The sequence below is a fragment of the Fusarium subglutinans genome (genome assembly GCF_013396075.1).
Source record: "Fusarium subglutinans strain NRRL 66333 chromosome Unknown NRRL66333_c0000043, whole genome shotgun sequence".
NCBI classification, from domain to species: domain Eukaryota; kingdom Fungi; phylum Ascomycota; class Sordariomycetes; order Hypocreales; family Nectriaceae; genus Fusarium; species Fusarium subglutinans.
In genome coordinates this window covers 129256-148346 of record NW_023502106.1, presented here as the reverse complement: position 1 = coordinate 148346, position 19091 = coordinate 129256, and the positions used below count along the sequence as shown (strand labels likewise).

Genomic DNA, 19091 nt, shown 5'->3' with positions numbered 1-19091 from the left:
GACTTTCAGCGATAAAAAGAGCATATACTGGCATACCAGAGATGCATGATCATTTGGCATCACTGAGGCTGAAAATAGGTTACGTAGGGTGGGGGCGAGATTAGGTGTAAGCACGGATTAATATAGGCCGGTTGATTTAGTTATAGTTGACTTAAGAATCCTAAGGAGATCGATACTAACTTAGTAATAATAAAGTAAAATAAAGTATTAATATCTGTAATAAATAAATAGTTTAAGTAAAGAAATTCACTAGTTATCATCATATAGCATGAATTACAAACACTGCATTCTTTACTAAGTTCTGTCTGCTGATTTAAGCTCTTAGCTATAAGCCTTAACTGTAAATAATATATCTAGCTAATAACTTAAATATTATACTATAATAACTAACCAATTGCTATAGCTAAAGGCTAAAAAGAGAAAAACCTAGATTATAACTCTTTAGCTAGCCTTAGAGGCATATAAGATAGTACCTCTAATCTGTTGGCTAAGAAAGGTTAGCTTAATACTATAAATACCCTAGATCTTTAAGATAGTAGCCCTAATAAGAACAGTCTTCTATTAATATTATCCTAACTAACTAGCTATCTAAAACTATACTAATAGATCTATTATAATGCCCTAAGTAGTAGTAGCTTATAATATAATCCCCCCTAAAGACCTTAACCAGTACTTTAATAAAGTTTATAACCTAATCCTTATATAGGACTTTTATAAGCTTAGTAGTAAATTCCTTCTTAAGCTTACTCTCTTTAACTATAAGACTATTACCTATATATTCTCTAATAGCCTATTCCTTAAAGGAATTATATTAGTTACCTAGTAAAAGAAGGGGGTACTATTTGCCCTAAAGAAATAGAAGAAATTTAACGTAGCTGTAGAACTACTTAGAGGAAATTAGGCTTAGATTGTATCTATATTTAACGTATAAAAGGCAATTTGCTAAGAGGGACTTCTAGGTATGGCGTATAGCTATTAGATTTGTTGAGAAATGCTAACGCACGAGAAAAGCTTAACCTTACTAAAGAAAGTTTCGTGATAACACGTATATCGGTGCGATTAGGGCTAAGAAGAAGGTTAGACTGGAAGAAGGTTCGGGGCAATCGGAAGGTGGTAGCGGAGTTAAGTTTATAAGTCAGTCACAAGGTTAGAAAATACACTTCGGGTTTAACACAATGGCTGCATTCTTCACGCGATAATTTTACATCAACAATATATCCATCCCTAATCTAGCATCCAATTTAGTAAAGCATCGTGGATTGAGGCGAGTTTAATCCGCTTATTTCAAGGTAGTACGTATCGGGCAAGTGAGTCGGCCCTGTAAGTGCGCGACAAACTATATTAACCATTGTGTCGAGAATAAGATATAAGCCCTAGTCCTTGTTATGTCGATAACGAGGGCATTCGTTTTTGGGTGACTTGGCCTAGCGGTGATCTTCACACATTGTATTACAGAACTATCACCACGTCATGGGGCCGCCATTCGTCAGCTGCGCTCCGCTTCCGGCGTCCATGCATAAGCAAAACACCATGGTTTGTGGATTTTGCTCTCGAGCAGGTCGATAAGACTTAAGGTCCTAAGGAATAGTACAGGAAGAGATATGTGATATACATATCACATAGTTGGAAGTTCTTATTTACTAAGTAACCCCAGGTATTCATTCCTGTTACTTGGGTTTCTTGCCAGCAATACCCGCCTTCAGCCTTTCTATGTCATTTTGGCTTACATGGAGTTCAGACATAATGGCCTGATTTCCGTTTTCGTTAAGAGGTATTCTTACCTTTCTTTACTTTTGCGGGAGTAAGCAAGCCACTTACCGGTTTAGTAAAAAAAACTGTACTTACGACTAATCTTGGATACCATTATCCGGCGTATCCTACCAATTTCCAGCCAGCTACAGTTTAACACCCCATTATCTAGCATATCATGCATTCCAATTCTCAGCCAGCCACAGTTGTTTAACATACGATTTAAAATATTGGTGTCTTAAAGACCTGTCGATAGACCGCGACCCAGTTCCGATCATGGATGGTAGCATATCGCCCTTGCTTACTCTTGCATTCATACTCAGAATACTCAATAGAAACCAACGCAGGCATGTCCCATGAAGACTCTACAGAGTATAAAGTAGCAATGGATTCCCCTTGCTTCTGGTTCCATTTTCCGAGCTCAATCTCTATTCTTACCTGACTATCATCCCACCTATCACCCTCTACACAAGTTCGCGATGAGCACCGATCTAGAAGCCTACCTGAACTACATGCTCACTTGGGAGGATGAGACAGACGATAATATCAACGCAATCATTACAGAGCAATCCCTATTCCTCAGCGTCGGCACCTACGACTCAACCACGGCTGTAAGCACCGAGTTCAGTACGCTCGTAAGTCTTGCAGAGACACTAGCTGCCGAGACCGTTGCTGCCGATGCAATTCAGATTGCTGCCGATGTGGCTGCTGTAGCATCAATCTGGTCATTCGGCATCTCGATGATGATTTTTGCAGAAGCCGAAATTACGGCACTATTGCTTAGCGCCGACATCTCAAGCAAATCTACTGAATTAAACAACAAAATGGCGACCGTCGATACCGATATTTCGGCTCAAATCAATGACCAGGTATCCCAGTACATCACTCAGTACAAGACAAACAATGTCTTGATCGCTTCGAAGGCAACAGAGGGTCTCGACACCAGGCACTGCCGTAGCATCCTTCTTCAGTTTGTTGCCCAGGTTCAAAGGCATACCGGCAACCAGCTCAATGCCGACAACTTTAGAAAGTATGCGCATGTAGCCAGACAACTCTACGAAAGCAAAGAGATAGACGCTATCTACGCGGCATTGGACACGCTGTACCTAAGCGATCAGACAGAGGCCGATCTAACCCAATACATGGATACTATCAAAGGCCTCGGGCTTAACACCGCTCTGCTCACATCCATCCATCTTTTCTCAGTTGCCTTTATGGCTAATAGGCTGAGTGTCGCAAATGACACGCTTCGGAACGTTTGCATAGAAGGTGGGATGGACCCTGATATGGTGGATGTAAGCGCTTTTGAAATGCTCGATGGATTGGGAAAGCTAGTTGTTGTCGTTGGAGCAGTCATGTCAGTGGCTGATGCCGTCATGCAAATCATTGACATCGTTGATGTAGTGGAGCAGGCGGAGAACCTGCGAGATGCCATTGAAGGAAAATTCCAAACTAACTACTTGAATTTCTTTAATGGTATCAGCGAAGCGTCCCAGAAGTACAACAACGCACTTCAGAACATCACAACACCCTCTAGCTCTATTTCTTAAGTAGCTGCTATAGTTTATTTCTTAGTATTTTATATATTTTATAAAATTGTATCTAAAATGAGGAAAGTCCAAATTCTTCTAAACATATTATTATTCGGTCCTTATGAGCGAAAACAATGGCACAGCGATGAGCTTAAATTTAACCTAGTCGGAAGTTATACGTGCCTGGCTAGATATCGAGCCTACATTTCTTTTCTGACGTGATATGAAATATCACTCAGGCAAAATTTATTTGGCTTCTAATAAGGTCGTGTTAGGATCTGGTCTGGTTATGCTTATGCTTGGATCTCAGCCGCATTGACAAGCATCATTCCCTAGGGCTTCGGTGTCAGCAGCTGATTAGACAGCGCGTATAAACAACCCCCCACTTGGTGACATGATCTACAAAGGAAGTCTTGGGCTTGGACTTCAATTCGGTTACGGAAACATGCGATAACCTAACAAATCGGCAAGGTAAGGCTTTTCTCGTTCTCGCTTCTGCTCTCGCTTATATCCCCTGCGATAAAGAGGTAGCCCATTTTAGTCAGCGACCATCTAGTTAAAAAGCTAAAAGTAGCGGTAAGTCAACTCCTTTTCTCTCAAATTCTGCAGTTGAGTACTTTAAAAGTCAAGCCTTGACAAGATGGGCGACATGGCATACGATGTAGGTTTATCCCTTCTCGCTCATAGTACAAAAGTAACTCATGTTCCTCCAGTACCGTTGGAAAGGTTTGATACCATCCGCCTGCACGGCAGTTTATTTACTAACCAATATCAGTGGTTCTCCTGGGCGACTCGACAGTTGGCAAGTCAAATCTCGCAAGTCAATTCAACCAAGGCGAATTCCATGCCGACTCCAGTCCAACAATTGGCGTGAAGCCCACCAACAAAATGGTGCAATGCAACTCCAAGACCATCAAAGTCAACCTCTGGGACACAGCCGGCCAAGAGAGATACCGGGCACCCGTTCCTTATTATAACGAAGCGGTAGCTGTGATGTTAGTCTATGATGTAACCAACCGCCAGAGTTTTGAGAATGCCGCACGCTGGTTGCAAGAGGTTCGAGATCACGGGGAGCCTGAAATTGTCGTCATGCTCGTGGGGAACAAAACAGACCTGGAGCGTAGAAGGGCTGTGACGACGGAAGAGGGCAAGAGATTTGCTAGTAAGTTGACCTATGCTTGCTAGTATGTTTGAAAGTGCTGATGAGGTCCAGAACTTGAGAAACTTCTGTTTATCGAAACTTCAGCTCAGGATAACACTCGAGTTGAGCTTGCCTTCAAGACTCTTCTAAACGGTATGGCTGATCCCTTCTGATATACTTTTGAATATAACTGCTGATCAGGTTCTTTGCACTAGGTATCTACAAGACGCAATGTCAGGAGAAATGATGAGGTAAATGAGATATGGGGTTGACTCTAAGTTTCTCATCCTACTGCATTATTTTAGCGAGGTAATATCCATCAATATGAGACGACATTGCGAGAGCCTTTACGCCACCCTCAGCTCTATCAACAAGTGAATTCCACTCGCGCACATCGCGGCAATTTGTCTCTGAATTGCAAATTGACAGTATCCGTCCAAACATGTTCTCGCAACCCAAGATGCCCTTACTCAGTGACAAACGAATCCTCACTCCATCCATAAGTCCGGTTCAGGCGTCTCGCCAAAATCAGGATCAAATACCCCTCAATCTGTGACTGATGAGGTCGGTGAATGCTAACAGGCCGCTTGATATCCATATCCTCAGACGGTCTGAACGTGTAAACGGAGCCGAATCGGGGCAGCACTGAGAACCCCAGTTCTGACATGGCAGCCTCGAAGGACGACCAGCTGACGGATCCTCGTGATCGTGTTTTGTCGAACAGGGTTGCGAAAACCTCGGCTGTTGATGAGCTGACCTTTAGTGGCTGCGTAGGCTTTGCAGCTTCTTTGTCTTCAGAAGACTCTGTGGTTGGGGTAATCGCGTAGACGGAGGAATGTTCAGGGCGTGTCTTTTCCTTTTGTCTTCGTGCTTCGATTCTTTCTTTTGAGGCCACAGGAGTGCTGTCGATGGGAACAAACTCAGCCTTGGTATCCTTGTTTGTCTTATCCTTGGCCTGTCGATACCGTTCTTCGACGTTTCGGAACGCCTTCTCTAGTGCATCTTGGTAAAGAAATCCCATCGTCGTGCCCGTCTTCTCCATCATAAACGCATTCAAGGCTTCCAGCGCTTTAGCAGACATGCCAGGTTCCAGAAGAATCTCGATGGGCGCAGCGTAGTCGCGTAGGTCAACTTCCTTCTTGATCTGGTTGAGCTCGGTGTCAATTTGTTGCAGGCCAGCGACAAGTAGATTTCCTTTCTTTCGTGAGATAGAGGGAAGTGAGTAGACCTTAGAAACATCTTGGACGAACGCTACAATGGCAGCGACATCGTGGAGAGTCCGAGACTCTCTCTCGTCAAGCTTCTCCCTCTCCAAAGGATGCGCCTTGTAGAGATCGTCGAGCTTCTCCATCCACTGAGCCGCTTTGGTGACGGTCGTAACGGGCTGACACAGTCGTAGCAAGTAGTGCAGGTGAGGGTCAGATCGCGTGAGCTCTTCTGGTTTGCCTTTCATCGAGACCTTGGCATTGCCTGAGTTATCATATGCATTGGAAATTCGCTTGAACCGTTTCGATCCAGTTCCAGTGGAAACCTGGCGTTTGAACAGTGCTTGTGTACGGGCGTACTCGAAATGGCACATATTAGAGAGCTCTTGAACAATCATCGACTTGTAAAGCTTATCCGTGGACGGCTTCTCGAGGAGGTTAAGCAAGCCAGTGATGGATTCCCAAATAGCAATTCCTTGGACTGCATGCTAGATTGTCGCAAAGAAAGCAGGCCCAACGTACTTATGTATGTGTACTGGCAGGGATCGGCCCTTCTCGTCAGGCACGAGCTCAGGCTGGCTGTAGAACTGCACGCTGACGTCTGCACAAAGAACTGTGGCCTCCGAGCAAAGAAGCGACAACAGTTCCTCAAGAGATGATTTCTGATCGGAAGCAGCAGCAAAAAGCTCCTGGGAATTGAGCTTGACGGTTGCCTGCTTGGGGAGAGAATCAGATAGAGGAGCGGTTGGCGGCTTGAAATTCTTCGGCTGGCTTCGATCCTTGGGGCCGGAGACTTGATCCAAGACACATTCGATCATGAAGTTAAGCGCCTGCACCATTTGAAGTTGCCGCGTAAGAATGAGCTGCCCCAAAGACTGTGGGACGATGTATCGGTTCTGAAGGCCTGACTCCAGTCCAGATTGAATTTCCTCGTCGTTGACGCATATAGGAACACGGAAACAGTATCCATACTCCTCCTCAGTGAAAACTGTATAGCAGTTCTTGAAAGGATTTGCATGACGCAAGTTTCGAGTTCGCGCCATCTCATCGATGAGCTCGAGATCTCCAGCAGTTCCGTTGTGACCGCGGCGGTATTGCTCAGTTAAAGGCGTCATGGCACGGTGCTTGATAATGTCAAGGAACAAGTTCGAGTCCGAGTCTGTTATATCATCAAGATTCCACTCGGGCATAAACTTACAGAGGCTGCCTAGCGAGGCGTCTCGAGAATGCTTCAAGACTTGTCGCTTCCATGCCGCAGCCTTCATGCATTCCGCTCGCTGCGCTTTGTCGAATGATCGCCAGGCAGTTTCGACTTTGGGGCCATAAGCTTTCCATTGGCGCTGCAAGTCCCCGTGCAGCTCGAGGAGCACTTCTGAGTGGAGGACCATCTTGGATGATGTTGGCGATCTCGATAGGTTGCAGGCTGCAGATGCATATGCCGGTGCCGATGGAGCAGAGCTTGGAGTTCAACGACGGTAGCTTTGAAAGCTCGTGCCACAGTGTGGCTTCGCAGGGCATGGTGGCTGGTAACCCATAAATGCGACTTAGGATAGAAAAAACAAGGGATGGTAACATTTTGCTTCGCATGAGAGACAGGGTCTTGGAAGGTGTTGGCTCAACGTATCTCAAGGCTTTGCGGATGCCCAGGTGCTTTACCTGACCAAGGAACACAAGAGACTGAATCAGAATAATGAGCTTTGAATACTGGTAGACCTTTTTTTAGCAGCTTGGGATTTAAGAAACTATTTTAAGAAGCAATCTTTCATCGCGTGAAACAAAAGATTCAACATGTCGTCTCATCCAGCCAAGGCAAACAAACCATCAACACTTGACTCCCTCCACTGGGACCTTCTGCAGGGACCTACCTGCAGAAGGACCACTAAATCACGGAGTGGGTCAGGTACAGCCAATCAAATCAGAGGATGCCCATGTCTCATACTCCAACAGATCTCAGATAACAGCCAGTGGTACGACCTGCAAACTTTAGCCTAGCACTGCCTAAGGTAGTTAGCTATCGTACTACGCAGAATCTTTAGATAAGGATTAAGCTAAGACCTGACTTATCTCAGGCATGGCTGATATGATAACGAACGGCAAAGAGGGGACCCCCCATGCTTCCCCAGGTTCGCAACATCACCGCGCAACCTCACCCTGCTTCAACAGACGGCGTTACTCCAGCACCGGAACCGCGTGACCAGGGCATATTATGCAAGCAAGGTTAGAAGAATGCTGTTGGTACATAGGCTGGAATCATTTCACTAATCGGGAATCCTCCCAGGGAATAGTACCCAAGTAGGCAGCAATGGATCAAGAACACTACGAGTACAGACTGAAACGGATAAGACAGGCATGTGCCAACTGCAGGTATGAGGCGTTCAGTGCCTTCACCTAGTTTCTAAACTGACTATTATCAAGGCGCAAAAAGGTCCGCTGCTCTGGCGAGCGTCCGAGATGCACATACTGCACACGCCTCCGACAGGAATGCTCCTATGAAGAAGCACCCAAACGCGAGGATCAAAATGACTCTAACAGGGTCCTGCGCCCGTTGATGATAGCGGGAACTAGCAAGGAAGAAGCCTCATCTTCACTTCCTCTCGAGTCCCGAATAACCTCGCTTGAAACAAGTGTGCAAAGGCAAGGCTTGTGAGATCGTGTACACATAACCAACCGTTCACTCGGCTGACCAAGTAACTGGGTAGTCTCATCAGTCTTCTCACCAACGAACGTGGCATCGCTGTCGGGAACAACCTCCGTCTGAGTCACAAAGACAATATTGCCGGGGACGCCAAGGGGCTGCCTGTCACGCCTGACATGACGCTTTCTGCTGCAGCAGACCTATACTTTCAGTACTGCCACAACCAACCATACTCCCTCTTCCATGAAGAAACTTTTCGCCATCGCTTGGTAGCTCAAACGCTCCCCGAATACCTTTGCCTCGCCTTGTTAGCTACAGCCAGTCGATTTTCTCAGTCCACTAAACCATTGCTGCTCTGCGCAGACCAGGCATGGGAGCTGACCATCAAGCGCTCGACAGCTAACATTGACTCTGCGGAGAGTCTAATGATAGCCCAAACGATTCACCTTCTTTGCGTCATTGACTACTCCGGTATGAGGTCCCCCCCGTTTACAAACGTAGATACACTATTGACAGCGGAACTGATATCTCTCTCAGATGGCCGATGTCGCGCTGCATGGATTAAGCTTGGGCTGGCTGTTCGCATCGCGCAGTGCTACCGATTCAACACTGAGCCCGATCCCCGTCTTCGTCCTGAAGTTCAGGAGGAATACCGACGAACGTTCTGGTCTATCTACCTACTTGACAGGCTGATGTCCTGTGGACGAGAAAGACCTACCGCGCTTCAAGACAAGGATTGCCTGCTTCGTCTTCCGTCCAACGAGCAAGCTTTCCGAGACTGTTCAGAGAATCGGGGTCCAGTACTTGAACAACTCACCGGAGACGCGCCAGTATTTACGGAGCTTCCTGAACACAGTCATTTCTCTGTAATCATCTTGATGGCAGCGACACTAATCCGCGTAGTTAATTACGTGCTGCGAAAGGATTCGCGAGTTCACGACGATGTTCCCTGGTCTACTACTTCACAATACTCAGCGCTCGAGTCAACTCTGTGGCGGCTAGAACTCAACTACGGACTACTAGATCCGTTAAATGCCGTTTGGGAGCAAACACTTACTTCAGGTGGTGTGGTTGACCCACGAGCCGCGGGGCCTCTGATATATGGCCGTGCTTTGTTCCATCTCGCGGGCTGTCTGCTGCACCATCCTTTCCTCCTACAGCATCGACTAGCAGAATCGGCCAGCAGGACACCCCCAGGATTCTTAAGCAAAGCCTGGGCGTCAGCTAGAAGCCACGCCACTGCACTAACCATGTTGCAGGAGACGGAGAATCTTGGCTGCGTCACAGTTTCTTGCTTCAGAGGTTACTGCGCTATGGTCGCCGGCTCGATCCACCTTCTCTTTGCGTCGGACAGCAACGATGAGATACGCGAGGCGTCGGTACGACGCTACGAGGAGTGTCGAGGCCTGCTGCTAAAGCTGTGCCGTTATTGGGAGAGTTCGAGGCTAATGGTGAGTTTTTCTCCACATATTGTTTGTGCGAGGTCTAGATTATTGATAAGTGATAGTTTATGAAGCTTGAGCGTCTGTATGAGGATAGAAGCCAATACCGCCAGTTCTTCGATTACACACTAGCTATGGGTGAGAAACCCAAACTCGAAGCGTTCTGGGACAGTATCGACAACTGGGTTCCTTCAAGCCGATCTCCGAGCCCCGAGCATGGCCCTCCTGAGCCAGTACAGCCCAAACATTTCCCTACGTCTATCGACTTTTTCGATATCGCGCCGGCGGATCCTTGGGGCAATGGAAATTCGATTTTCGAGATGGACTTTTCGAATGGCAATAGTTTCATGTGAAGTGGCTATATCATAGATAGTCCAACGCATGTTTCAGTGTTTAAGCGGATGGATAAAATGATGTAAATTACGTTGCCTATTGCCCGCTTCTATTTAAACTATAGCAGTGTTAAATTTTCGTCTAACCCTTTATAGTCTTACTCCAAAGCATGTATGTTCATGAGATTCACGCCTGGAGAGATCTCAACGGCTTAGCCAACAGACTTGTCGCTTGTGATAACATAATAAGTCTTTACAAAAGGCGCCTCAGATGTCCATGTAACCTTCAGACCAGAGGGTAGTGCAATTATATCTCCGGCCTGGAACTTTAGCGTCTTTCCGGTGTCATGCTCGGTAATGGTGACCAATCCCTCAAGAAGCATGATTGTTTCATCGCCAAGAGGTGCACTGTACTCAAAGGACACAGAGCCATCTGAATCACACCCAGGTATGCCGCGACCTGTTCTCCAAAGTCCGACCTCGAGACTTCCTGTTGAGCCTGTATCTCTGATGACGTAGAACTCGCCAGCTTGCTGTTGGCCCTTGCCTGGCTCTTCCCAAGAATAACAAGTCCAAGCTTGTGGGTTGTCGTTGATGTTGCCAATTATGAGGTCGTCTTTTGTGTTTCCAGGAGTAGATCCATTCCACATGACCCAGAACTTCTTCAGAAAAGGGGCGTTGGTGTGCCACGAAAGTTGGACATATTTTGGATGGCAGATGATGTCGCCTGCTTTAAGTTGATACTTCTTGCCGGTGGATTTGATGGTAACCTCTGTTGAGCCCTCCAGCAGCAGCATAGTTTCATCGCCGAGAGGAGCTGAATACACGACGTCGCAGGTGCCGTCTTCGTTGCAGCCAGCAATCCCTGGACCCGTGCGCCACAAGCCAGCACTCAAAGACCCAGACGTTCCTCCGCTTCGAATAACCACGACCTCTCCCTTGGACTGCTGCCCAAAAACCGGATCTTCCCAGTCAAAAGGGACCCAGGTCCCGGTTGTGCTGCGGGAGCCATGCTCAAGCTGATGAACGGAACCCATGTTGGAACTCTGTGCTTTGTGTTTGCCTTGATGTCAAAGGGAGCGACTTATCAATTGACAGTGAGTGTGACTATGATGACGATCATTATTTGACTTGCGGCAGAGTCGCCATGGCCTCTTCCTTAATAACCCCAAGGCTATCACAACCCTGCAGCTTATCTTCATATCCCCGATAAGTACATCATTCCCGGATGCCCAGGATCAATCAGGGAACCCAAATTCTCGGAGATGTGAGTGGGGACGGCCCGACGTAAAGAACTACAAGGGCGCCAAAGAAGCACCAAGTCGACTTAGTGGTTGCTCTAGTCTGGACCTATTCCTAACCGAGCCTTATCTACAGAACCAACAAAAGAGAAATCACATCAGAGATACACCGTACCAGATAAGCAACATTTCTCAATACCAGCATCAGTCTGACCTGCCATACATAGGTGCTGCGCAGTGGTGTGTGGAAATGTAGTTAACTGGCTGTCATTTCCCGGGCCGTGTTCCACAGTTGCTTCCGAGACTAAGTAGCCTCGCTACGCTTCCTCGAATGGCAGCTCGACACACTATCTAATCGTCATCTGACTCTGACTCTGACAGCGCCTCCCGCACGTCAGTCTCCCATATCAAGAAAAGGACGACGCGCCTCAGAGTAACCCTGAGAAATTAACAAGCCTCAAAAAGAGACTTGTGAATAGATAAAGAACACCGAAACATCACCGAGTAGATGTCGCTGATAACAGTAATTCTTGGGCAGAGGGATGTGATATATAGACCATGGGTTGTCAGGACGGCTCTACAGATTCAATGCAAATCACGGACTTGGCTCATACCACTCTGGATTAGCATTTTGACTCCAGTCATCTATCTACCTTGATTGCATCTAATTTCTCGACAAGAAAGAAACCGATATCTTCAATCGCCATGACTGACCACGAGGTTCCAGCAGTGATGGGCATGCAGCACTCCAAGAAGCGGCAATGGAGACCCTATTTGCTCGTTGTTGTTAGTGCCACACTTTCAAGATATATGTTTCTACTGACTTCCAAAATTAGATGATGAGCATTAGCCTTGGAGCCATGTCGTTTGGATATTCCTCTGGTGTTATTGGAGCAACCATTGGTGAGTAACCACGACTCTGTATAGCCCGGTCCATCCTCTCTGCTCAGGTTTCTGATTCTCGCCAGCGCAACCTTCTTTTATCGAGTATTTCGAGCTTGGGACGAGATCAAACGCAACTAGTCTTATCTCAGCTATGAATGTGAGAAACCCCAGCTCCATCTGGAAAGCTACAGACTGACATAGAGCTTACACGTCCAGTCACTCTTCTTTGCTGGTGCGGCCATCTTCATCTTGACAGTTCCCTTCTTTGCAGATAAATGGGACGAAAAGCAGCCGTTGCAGTGGTGAGTACCATCTTTCGCTTTTTCGCTTTTTGGGAGAGAACATGGCTGACTTTACGTCCACCCAGTCGGCCGCCATCATCATTATAGCAGGAGCAATTATGGCCGGATCTGTGCATGTCGCCCAATTCATTGTCTTCCGATTTGTATCTGGGGCTGGGTAGGTTCAACCATGGACGGCTTGTAACTTACGATCATGTTCTAACCTGACACCTAGTACATATATGATGATCTCATCGGTGACGCTGTGGATGACAGAGATAGCACCTCCCTCAATCCGTGGTGTTCTCGTTGGTCTTGTCGGAGCAAGCTTGCTATTCGGATACTCATCATCGGTTTGGGTGGGCTACGGATTCTATTTCTTCAAAAGCCCAAATGCCTGGAGAGTCCCGTTCGGTAGGTACCAAACGAATGACTCTTAGTTTGGCTGGCAACTGACATAACCCTGTTAGTGTTTCAGGGCTTTCCATCACTCATATTGCTCGCTCTTCTCTACTGGCTGCCGGAATCTCCCCGCTGGCTTATGCTACAAGGCCGCGATGACCAGGCCAGGGAGAATCTACTAAAGCTTCACACTCCAGAAGAAGTGGAAGTTGAATTCCTACAGATTCGCACACAGGTTGAAATCGACAAGACTCTCCCAAGCTCATACTGGGTCATGTTTACGAATAAGAACTACAGAAAACGAACCCTTATCGGCATGGGAACTTTTGCCAGTATCCAAACATCTGGAATTCTAGTCATTAACAGTCAGTATCCCCAAACATCCTAGACGCTATCGTGAGCTTCCTTACTGACCACCTACTGATAACAGACTACGGTCCTATGGTAAGACACTACACCCTGAAGAACTCAGCGATGAACATGTGTTTCTGAATGCTGACCTTGTTTAGATCTACGGCGCACTCGGCTTCGGAGTCGAGACACAGCTCATCTATGCAGCTGCTTGGCTCACCTTAGGTTGGGGCGGTGGCTGCCTGGCACTTTTTGTCGTTGACAGGATTCCAAGACCGAAATTCATCGGCTACGGTCTCCTTGCTTGCCAAGCATGTTTGATAATCGAGGCTGCATTGGTGGCCAACTTTGCCGGCTCAGACAACAAGACAGCCCTACGAGCCTGTGTCGCGATGCTCTTTTTGTTCGTCTTCATCTATGAGTTTGCGTTAGACAGTGCCCAGTTTGTTTACCTGGGTGAACTGTTTCCTACTCATATACGAGCAAAGGGTGTCTCGCTGGGCTGTGGAACGCTAGCACTGATGAACGTCATTTGGCTATCTGTAGCACCCACTGCTTTCAAGTAAGTGAATATCACGTCACCTCTGTAAGCATAAGTATTGAAACTGACTGCTGCAGCTCGATTGGCTGGAAGTTCTATCTATGCTTCATCATTCCAGGATGCTTTTGTGCCGCTATGATCTTGTACTATTTCCCTGACACACTGGGTCTACCTCTTGAAGAGGTCAATGCTATTTTTGAGGACGAGGTACGTTGTATTGTGCTTTAGATCTTAATTTCTAGTAGTCTGTAGCATCCAGAGAGCTAACAGTTTAGCAGTATAGAGAGAGCATTGCTGGCATCGAGGAGGGAAATGTGAAGGGGTCATTCTCAGACAAGAGCCCTAAGGAAGTGGGTAGCAATGAGTAATGTGATAGCGATATCGTTCAGAAGCGATACAGGTCCTATTCCTGTGTCATCTTAACGGCGGCTTCCGTTCTTAGGCCTTTGGTCTAGGTCAGGTGTCTGATCATTACAGATATGTAGCCTATGAGATTTCCTTTGTATAGATAATTTTATTACAATTATTTATTTATCAATAATTCTAAAAATACTCTTTTTATACTAACTAATTATTATCAGTCCACTGTCCTCGAGACTTTCTGACCAAAACATCCAATAACGAGGACTGACCAGACACAGCCTAGCAGCCATTGGGTTGGTTTGCCACGTCTGACCGCCGCACGTCCTTATTGCGACCCCAGTGCTGTCACAGATTTGATTTCGCAAGATCACTGACAGTCTGCCTCGTCATATCATCCTTGTAGAAAACCACATTGTATCCAATTGGCCGATTGCGATGACAAACCTTGGTCAGCGTCACAGCAACGAGTGCGGGCTTGTCTGCCTGCCTATCTAGCGTAAATCGTCAATGTATATAGCTGTTATGCCAAGGGCTGCGCTCCAGGCGGGCCCGGTGGCTATTGGTGAGACACCACCAATTGAATCTCTGTTAGGATGTCTTGTGGCTTTGTAATTTCGGGACGAGATTTCTCCAGAGCAGCCCAATCAGTTCGATTACAGCCCAACAAGGCTGTGCCCCGCGCAGGTCACAGCGCATATGTAACTATCCCAGCCCCCCCAGCGTCATAAGATCCAATCCATTTCTTACCCTCTCATCGCTATCTATCGATACTTATTGGCATAGAAAGAATACACCCGTCGGGTTCTTCTAGATGTCTGACCCGAGCGATCCATATTCCTATACGGTTGGGTGGGTATGTGCTCTATCGACAGAGTTCACGGCAGCCCAGGAGCAATTCGACGAGGAATATGAGCCGCATGAATCACCTGAGCACAGAGAAACAAACGACTTCAATGTGTACAGTTTCGGCAAGATCAACGGCCATATGGTGGTTGTCGCTGTACTGCCAAATGGCCAATACGGGACTGCATCTGCCGCGACTGTGGCCAAGGATATGATACGTAGCTTTCGCAACATTCGATTCGGTCTTATGGTCGGGATTGGCGGCGGGGCCCCTACTAAAGACCATGACATTCGCTTGGGAGATGTCGTGGTAAGCTCACCCACGCCCGGGCAAGGTGGTGTATTCCAGTACGACCTCGGAAAAGCCACAGAAGACGGATTTCAACATACAGCATCCCACAATAAACCGCCCCCGTTACTTCTTGCTGCAGTAGCAGGGCTCAAAACTCAATACGAGCGAAAGGGCCTCCAGATTCATGACAAGACCAGCACCATCATCTCAAACAACAAGAGACTAAGGGCCAAGTATGGACGTCCGGAGGATCCAGATTCTCTTTTCGCCGCTTCGGTCAAGCACAAGGGTCATCCGTGCCACGAGCTCTGTGTGACGACCCCAAATGATCTCATACCTCGAACGCCACGACAGGAACCTCTGGAAGATGTCGAAGTCCACTATGGTACCATTGCTTCGGGCAACACTCTGATGAAAGACGCAGCTAAACGAGATGAACTGGCTTCCAGAGAAGATATCTTATGTTTCGAGATGGAAGCCGCTGGGCTGATGGATGGTTTTCGATGTCTTATTATTCGTGGAATTTGCGACTATTCTGATGCTCACAAAAATGACCAATGGCAAGGCTATGCAGCCATGACTGCCGCTGTATATGCGAAGCAGATTCTCGGAATAGTTCGTCCAGAAGCCGTTATAAGGGAGGAAACTATCGTCTCAAAAATAGATGAAGGTCAGTGGTTTTCTCTGCTTTTGGGAACTACGTCTAAATAACAATACTCAATTCAGTTATTTCCGGCGTGCAGGATCTGAAACGATCTATTGCAGAACAGGAAGTGCTGAACTGGATATCCGATGAGGACTTCGGTAATTATCAGCTCGATGAGCGCAGTAAACAGGCCCCAGGAACCTGTCAGTGGTTTCTTGACTCGCCAGAATATCAGGCTTGGACCCAACAGAAAGGCCAAGTCCTTTTCTGCCCGGGCATTGCCGGGGCTGGGAAAACGGTACTCGCCTCTGCCATCATCGAAAACCTTCATTCTCGCTTTGAAACAGACTCAAGCACTGTCACCGTCCATATTTACTGCCGATATAATCGTGTCGATCGGCAAAGCTTCAACAAATTGCGGGCGAGTGTCCTGAGACAGCTTTGTGAGCGGCTGTCTCCTCTCCCCGACGGTATCATGCAGCTTTACAGCCAATATAGGCCCCGACGGATGGGAGCCCCTCCAGAGAGGATAGAATCAGAGCTGGAATCCTTGTCAGACCCGTTTTCAAGAATCTTTATGGTTGTTGATGCATTAGATGAGTGGGCAACGGAGAATGGGGACCTCTACTCACTACCAGCCGAGCTTCTCCGTCTCCAAAGAAGATTGGCCATTAATCTACTCGTCACCTCCCGGCCAATCCCCCTCATTTCAAATCAGTTTAACAATTACCCCTCTATTGCCATTACTGCTCAGCAACAGGATATTCACACCTACGTTAACAATTTTCGGTGGCCAGAGTCGAGCTGCATTGGTAAGATACCAAAACTGAGAGACCTGGTAAAAAGGACAATGTCACAAATTGTCAAGGGAATGTATGTCTATTTGGTCATGCTCGGTTTCTATCCCCACTTTACTAACAACAACTTAGGTTTCTTCTAGCAAGACTATACATCTATTCACTAGAGAACGAGACCTCGGAAAGAGACGTTGCAGATGCTCTAAAACGATTCGAAGACCGAGCGAATAACAATGGCAATGACCCAAAGTTTAACATTGTGGACCAAGCATATGATGATACTATAAGAAGGCTCAGAGAGCAACATCAAAATTCTAGTGACTTAGCATTTCGGGTCCTGGCCTGGATATGCTGTACTGGTTGGAAGCTACCAGCCAGTGCAATCCAGCATGGCCTTGCCTTACGAGAAGGAGACACTACCTTTCATGAGGATGGCATAATTGACGAACAGTTACTGCTCTCTGTATGCTGTGGGTTGGTAGAGATTCCTCAGGGAACAAGAGAAATAAGGCTCGCTCACTATACGACCGAAATCTTTTTCCAGCATGACCTGCATCTGATTGATGAATACTTCCTCGTCCGGCATTCACTTGACTGTCAATTACCTTCAAGCTCTGACGCCTATCTTGCTAGGCAGTGCGTCACTTGTTTGTCCATTGGCTTCCCCGCACATCGTCAAGAAGGGATTGACATGCAACATATTTATTTCAAAGACACAGAGTACTTTGATGCATTGGTGGACGAGCTTGACAGCAATCCATTATACAAATATGGTGCATTCAACTGGAGCGGCCACGTGCGACGGCTTTCACCATTAGACAAAACCTACAAGACCTCGATTGACTTCCTCCAAGCACGGGGAATGGTCGACCAGGCTGTCTTGATGATTCTCGATCTTGGAACTTGTAGCGAAACAAAACAAATACAAATATCTCAAGATATGAGTACTTTACATCTAGCAGCGCTTTTCGGGCTCGTTAATCTGGCAGAGTCACTGATGAAGAATCTTGACATCAATTCAATGGACAGCTTTGGCCGGACTGCACTCGTTTGGGCACTGGAGTGTTTGGCTTGCGAATTTGAGCCCATACCGCGCTACAGGGATCCAGACACACCAAATTTTGACATATATGACGGCATTCACATTGATCGTCGTCATATTATTGAGGCTTTATTGACGTCAGGTGCGGATCCACACATGCCCGGATGTGATGGGGACACTGCTCTACACTTGGCCGCCATCGTAGGAGATGTCAAGATCGTCCAAAACCTTCTCGACTGTGGAGTAGACATTCACGCATCAAATTTACATGGCGATATCCCTCTTGTTTTAGCGGTGCGGTATGGCAAGGAGTCGACTTACATGAAGCTCCTGGAGCGTGGTGCGGTCGACATCTGTGGAAAGAATAGTCGCACAGCTCTGATTGAAGCTGCTTCCGTTGGAGACTTGGCTCTGGTGAAGACACTTCTTGGGAAAGTTGCTAAGGTGGACATTTCGGATATAACTGGCCAGACTGCGTTGATGGAAGCCAGCAAACGGGGCCACACTCAAATCGTTGAGCTCCTCCTCGAAAATCAGTCTAACGTGGATCACCAAGATCACAAGGGTGACACCGCTCTCATGAAAGCATGCGTTTATGACCAAGCTGACGTTATTAAGCTGCTACTTGCAGCCAACGCCCACCTTGGGATTGAGAACGCCGAAGGGGAAACTGCTCTTACCAATGCTGTTTGGCGTTGTGAAGAGGGCAATATCAAGCGACTTCTCCGCCACAGCATGAATCCTGCCATTCGAGATCAACATGTCGACACTGTTCTTATTTCCGCATTCCGTTACAGGCGTCCAGACATTGTCTCTTTGATACTAGAAGACGCTGAACTCAGGCCAGCTTCGAATCAAATCGATCGTGTGTTATCAGAGTCGTGTTCGCGGGGATGGGAGAAAGTTGTAAGACTCTTGCTTACTCGTGGAGCAAACCTCAATACCAAATTTATAAAATTAATGACACCAATATCACTTTTGACGCATGCTATCTACGAGGCTGGCGATGCTGTCGTTCTGTTGTTGCTGGAAGCTGGTATTGACATTGAAACCGAAGACTACAATGGCGAAGCATCCATTCACGTAGCCGCAACGGTAGGCACAAAAACTATGGTTCTGGGCCTACTTGAAAAGGGTGTTTCTGTCAACCGTCGTTCCCGTGCAGGACAATTGCCTTTGGACTACGCAATGAAGCGTCGAGACAAAGACATTTCTATTGCTGACTTACTTCGAAAACATGGTGGAATCACTGAGGCACAGCGACTAGTTCGCTTGATGCGAGATAAAAGACAGTAGATTGGTTAAGTTTGTTTTTGAGATTTATATACTATTTATTATTTGCATTGGCTTGATGTAATCAGGGTAAATGGT

The 19091-nt window shown here is 46.9% G+C and overlaps 7 protein-coding genes across 7 annotated transcripts; 5 read left to right on the top strand and 2 right to left on the bottom strand.

The window, feature by feature from the left end:
* Positions 1-2228: 2228 nt before the first annotated feature.
* FSUBG_4770 (uncharacterized protein) lies at positions 2229-3299 on the top strand (the record flags this gene model as incomplete). Its single annotated transcript, XM_036682794.1, has 1 exon — positions 2229-3299. The coding sequence occupies one exon, from the start codon at positions 2229-2231 to the stop codon at positions 3297-3299; it is 1071 nt and encodes a 356-aa protein (XP_036539692.1).
* A 622-nt stretch (positions 3300-3921) lies between these two features.
* On the top strand, positions 3922-4595 carry FSUBG_4769 (uncharacterized protein; the record flags this gene model as incomplete). Its single annotated transcript, XM_036682792.1, has 4 exons — positions 3922-3942; positions 3995-4007; positions 4057-4443; positions 4495-4595. 4 exons carry the CDS (start codon positions 3922-3924, stop codon positions 4593-4595), a joined length of 522 nt encoding a protein of 173 aa, XP_036539691.1.
* A 293-nt stretch (positions 4596-4888) lies between these two features.
* Positions 4889-7015, bottom strand: FSUBG_4768 (Ipa; the record flags this gene model as incomplete). The annotated part of the gene is made up of 2 exons (XM_036682791.1): positions 4889-6115; positions 6164-7015. The coding sequence occupies 2 exons, from the start codon at positions 7013-7015 to the stop codon at positions 4889-4891; spliced, it is 2079 nt and encodes a 692-aa protein (XP_036539690.1).
* Positions 7016-7929: 914 nt separating this feature from the next.
* Positions 7930-10057, top strand: FSUBG_4767 (transcriptional regulatory; the record flags this gene model as incomplete). The annotated part of the gene is made up of 5 exons (XM_036682790.1): positions 7930-7991; positions 8043-8270; positions 8327-8733; positions 8800-9713; positions 9770-10057. The coding sequence occupies 5 exons, from the start codon at positions 7930-7932 to the stop codon at positions 10055-10057; spliced, it is 1899 nt and encodes a 632-aa protein (XP_036539689.1).
* Positions 10058-10248: 191 nt separating this feature from the next.
* Positions 10249-11073, bottom strand: FSUBG_4766 (uncharacterized protein; the record flags this gene model as incomplete). Its single annotated transcript, XM_036682789.1, has 1 exon — positions 10249-11073. The coding sequence occupies one exon, from the start codon at positions 11071-11073 to the stop codon at positions 10249-10251; it is 825 nt and encodes a 274-aa protein (XP_036539688.1).
* Positions 11074-11982: 909 nt separating this feature from the next.
* On the top strand, positions 11983-14105 carry FSUBG_4765 (sugar transport STP1; the record flags this gene model as incomplete). Its single annotated transcript, XM_036682788.1, has 10 exons — positions 11983-12063; positions 12114-12180; positions 12246-12319; positions 12379-12464; positions 12679-12857; positions 12914-13210; positions 13276-13289; positions 13355-13758; positions 13815-13944; positions 14016-14105. 10 exons carry the CDS (start codon positions 11983-11985, stop codon positions 14103-14105), a joined length of 1422 nt encoding a protein of 473 aa, XP_036539687.1.
* An 806-nt stretch (positions 14106-14911) lies between these two features.
* FSUBG_4764 (ankyrin protein) lies at positions 14912-19016 on the top strand (the record flags this gene model as incomplete). The annotated part of the gene is made up of 4 exons (XM_036682787.1): positions 14912-15905; positions 15962-16754; positions 16811-17583; positions 17641-19016. The coding sequence occupies 4 exons, from the start codon at positions 14912-14914 to the stop codon at positions 19014-19016; spliced, it is 3936 nt and encodes a 1311-aa protein (XP_036539686.1).
* Between the last annotated feature and the right edge of the window lie 75 nt (positions 19017-19091).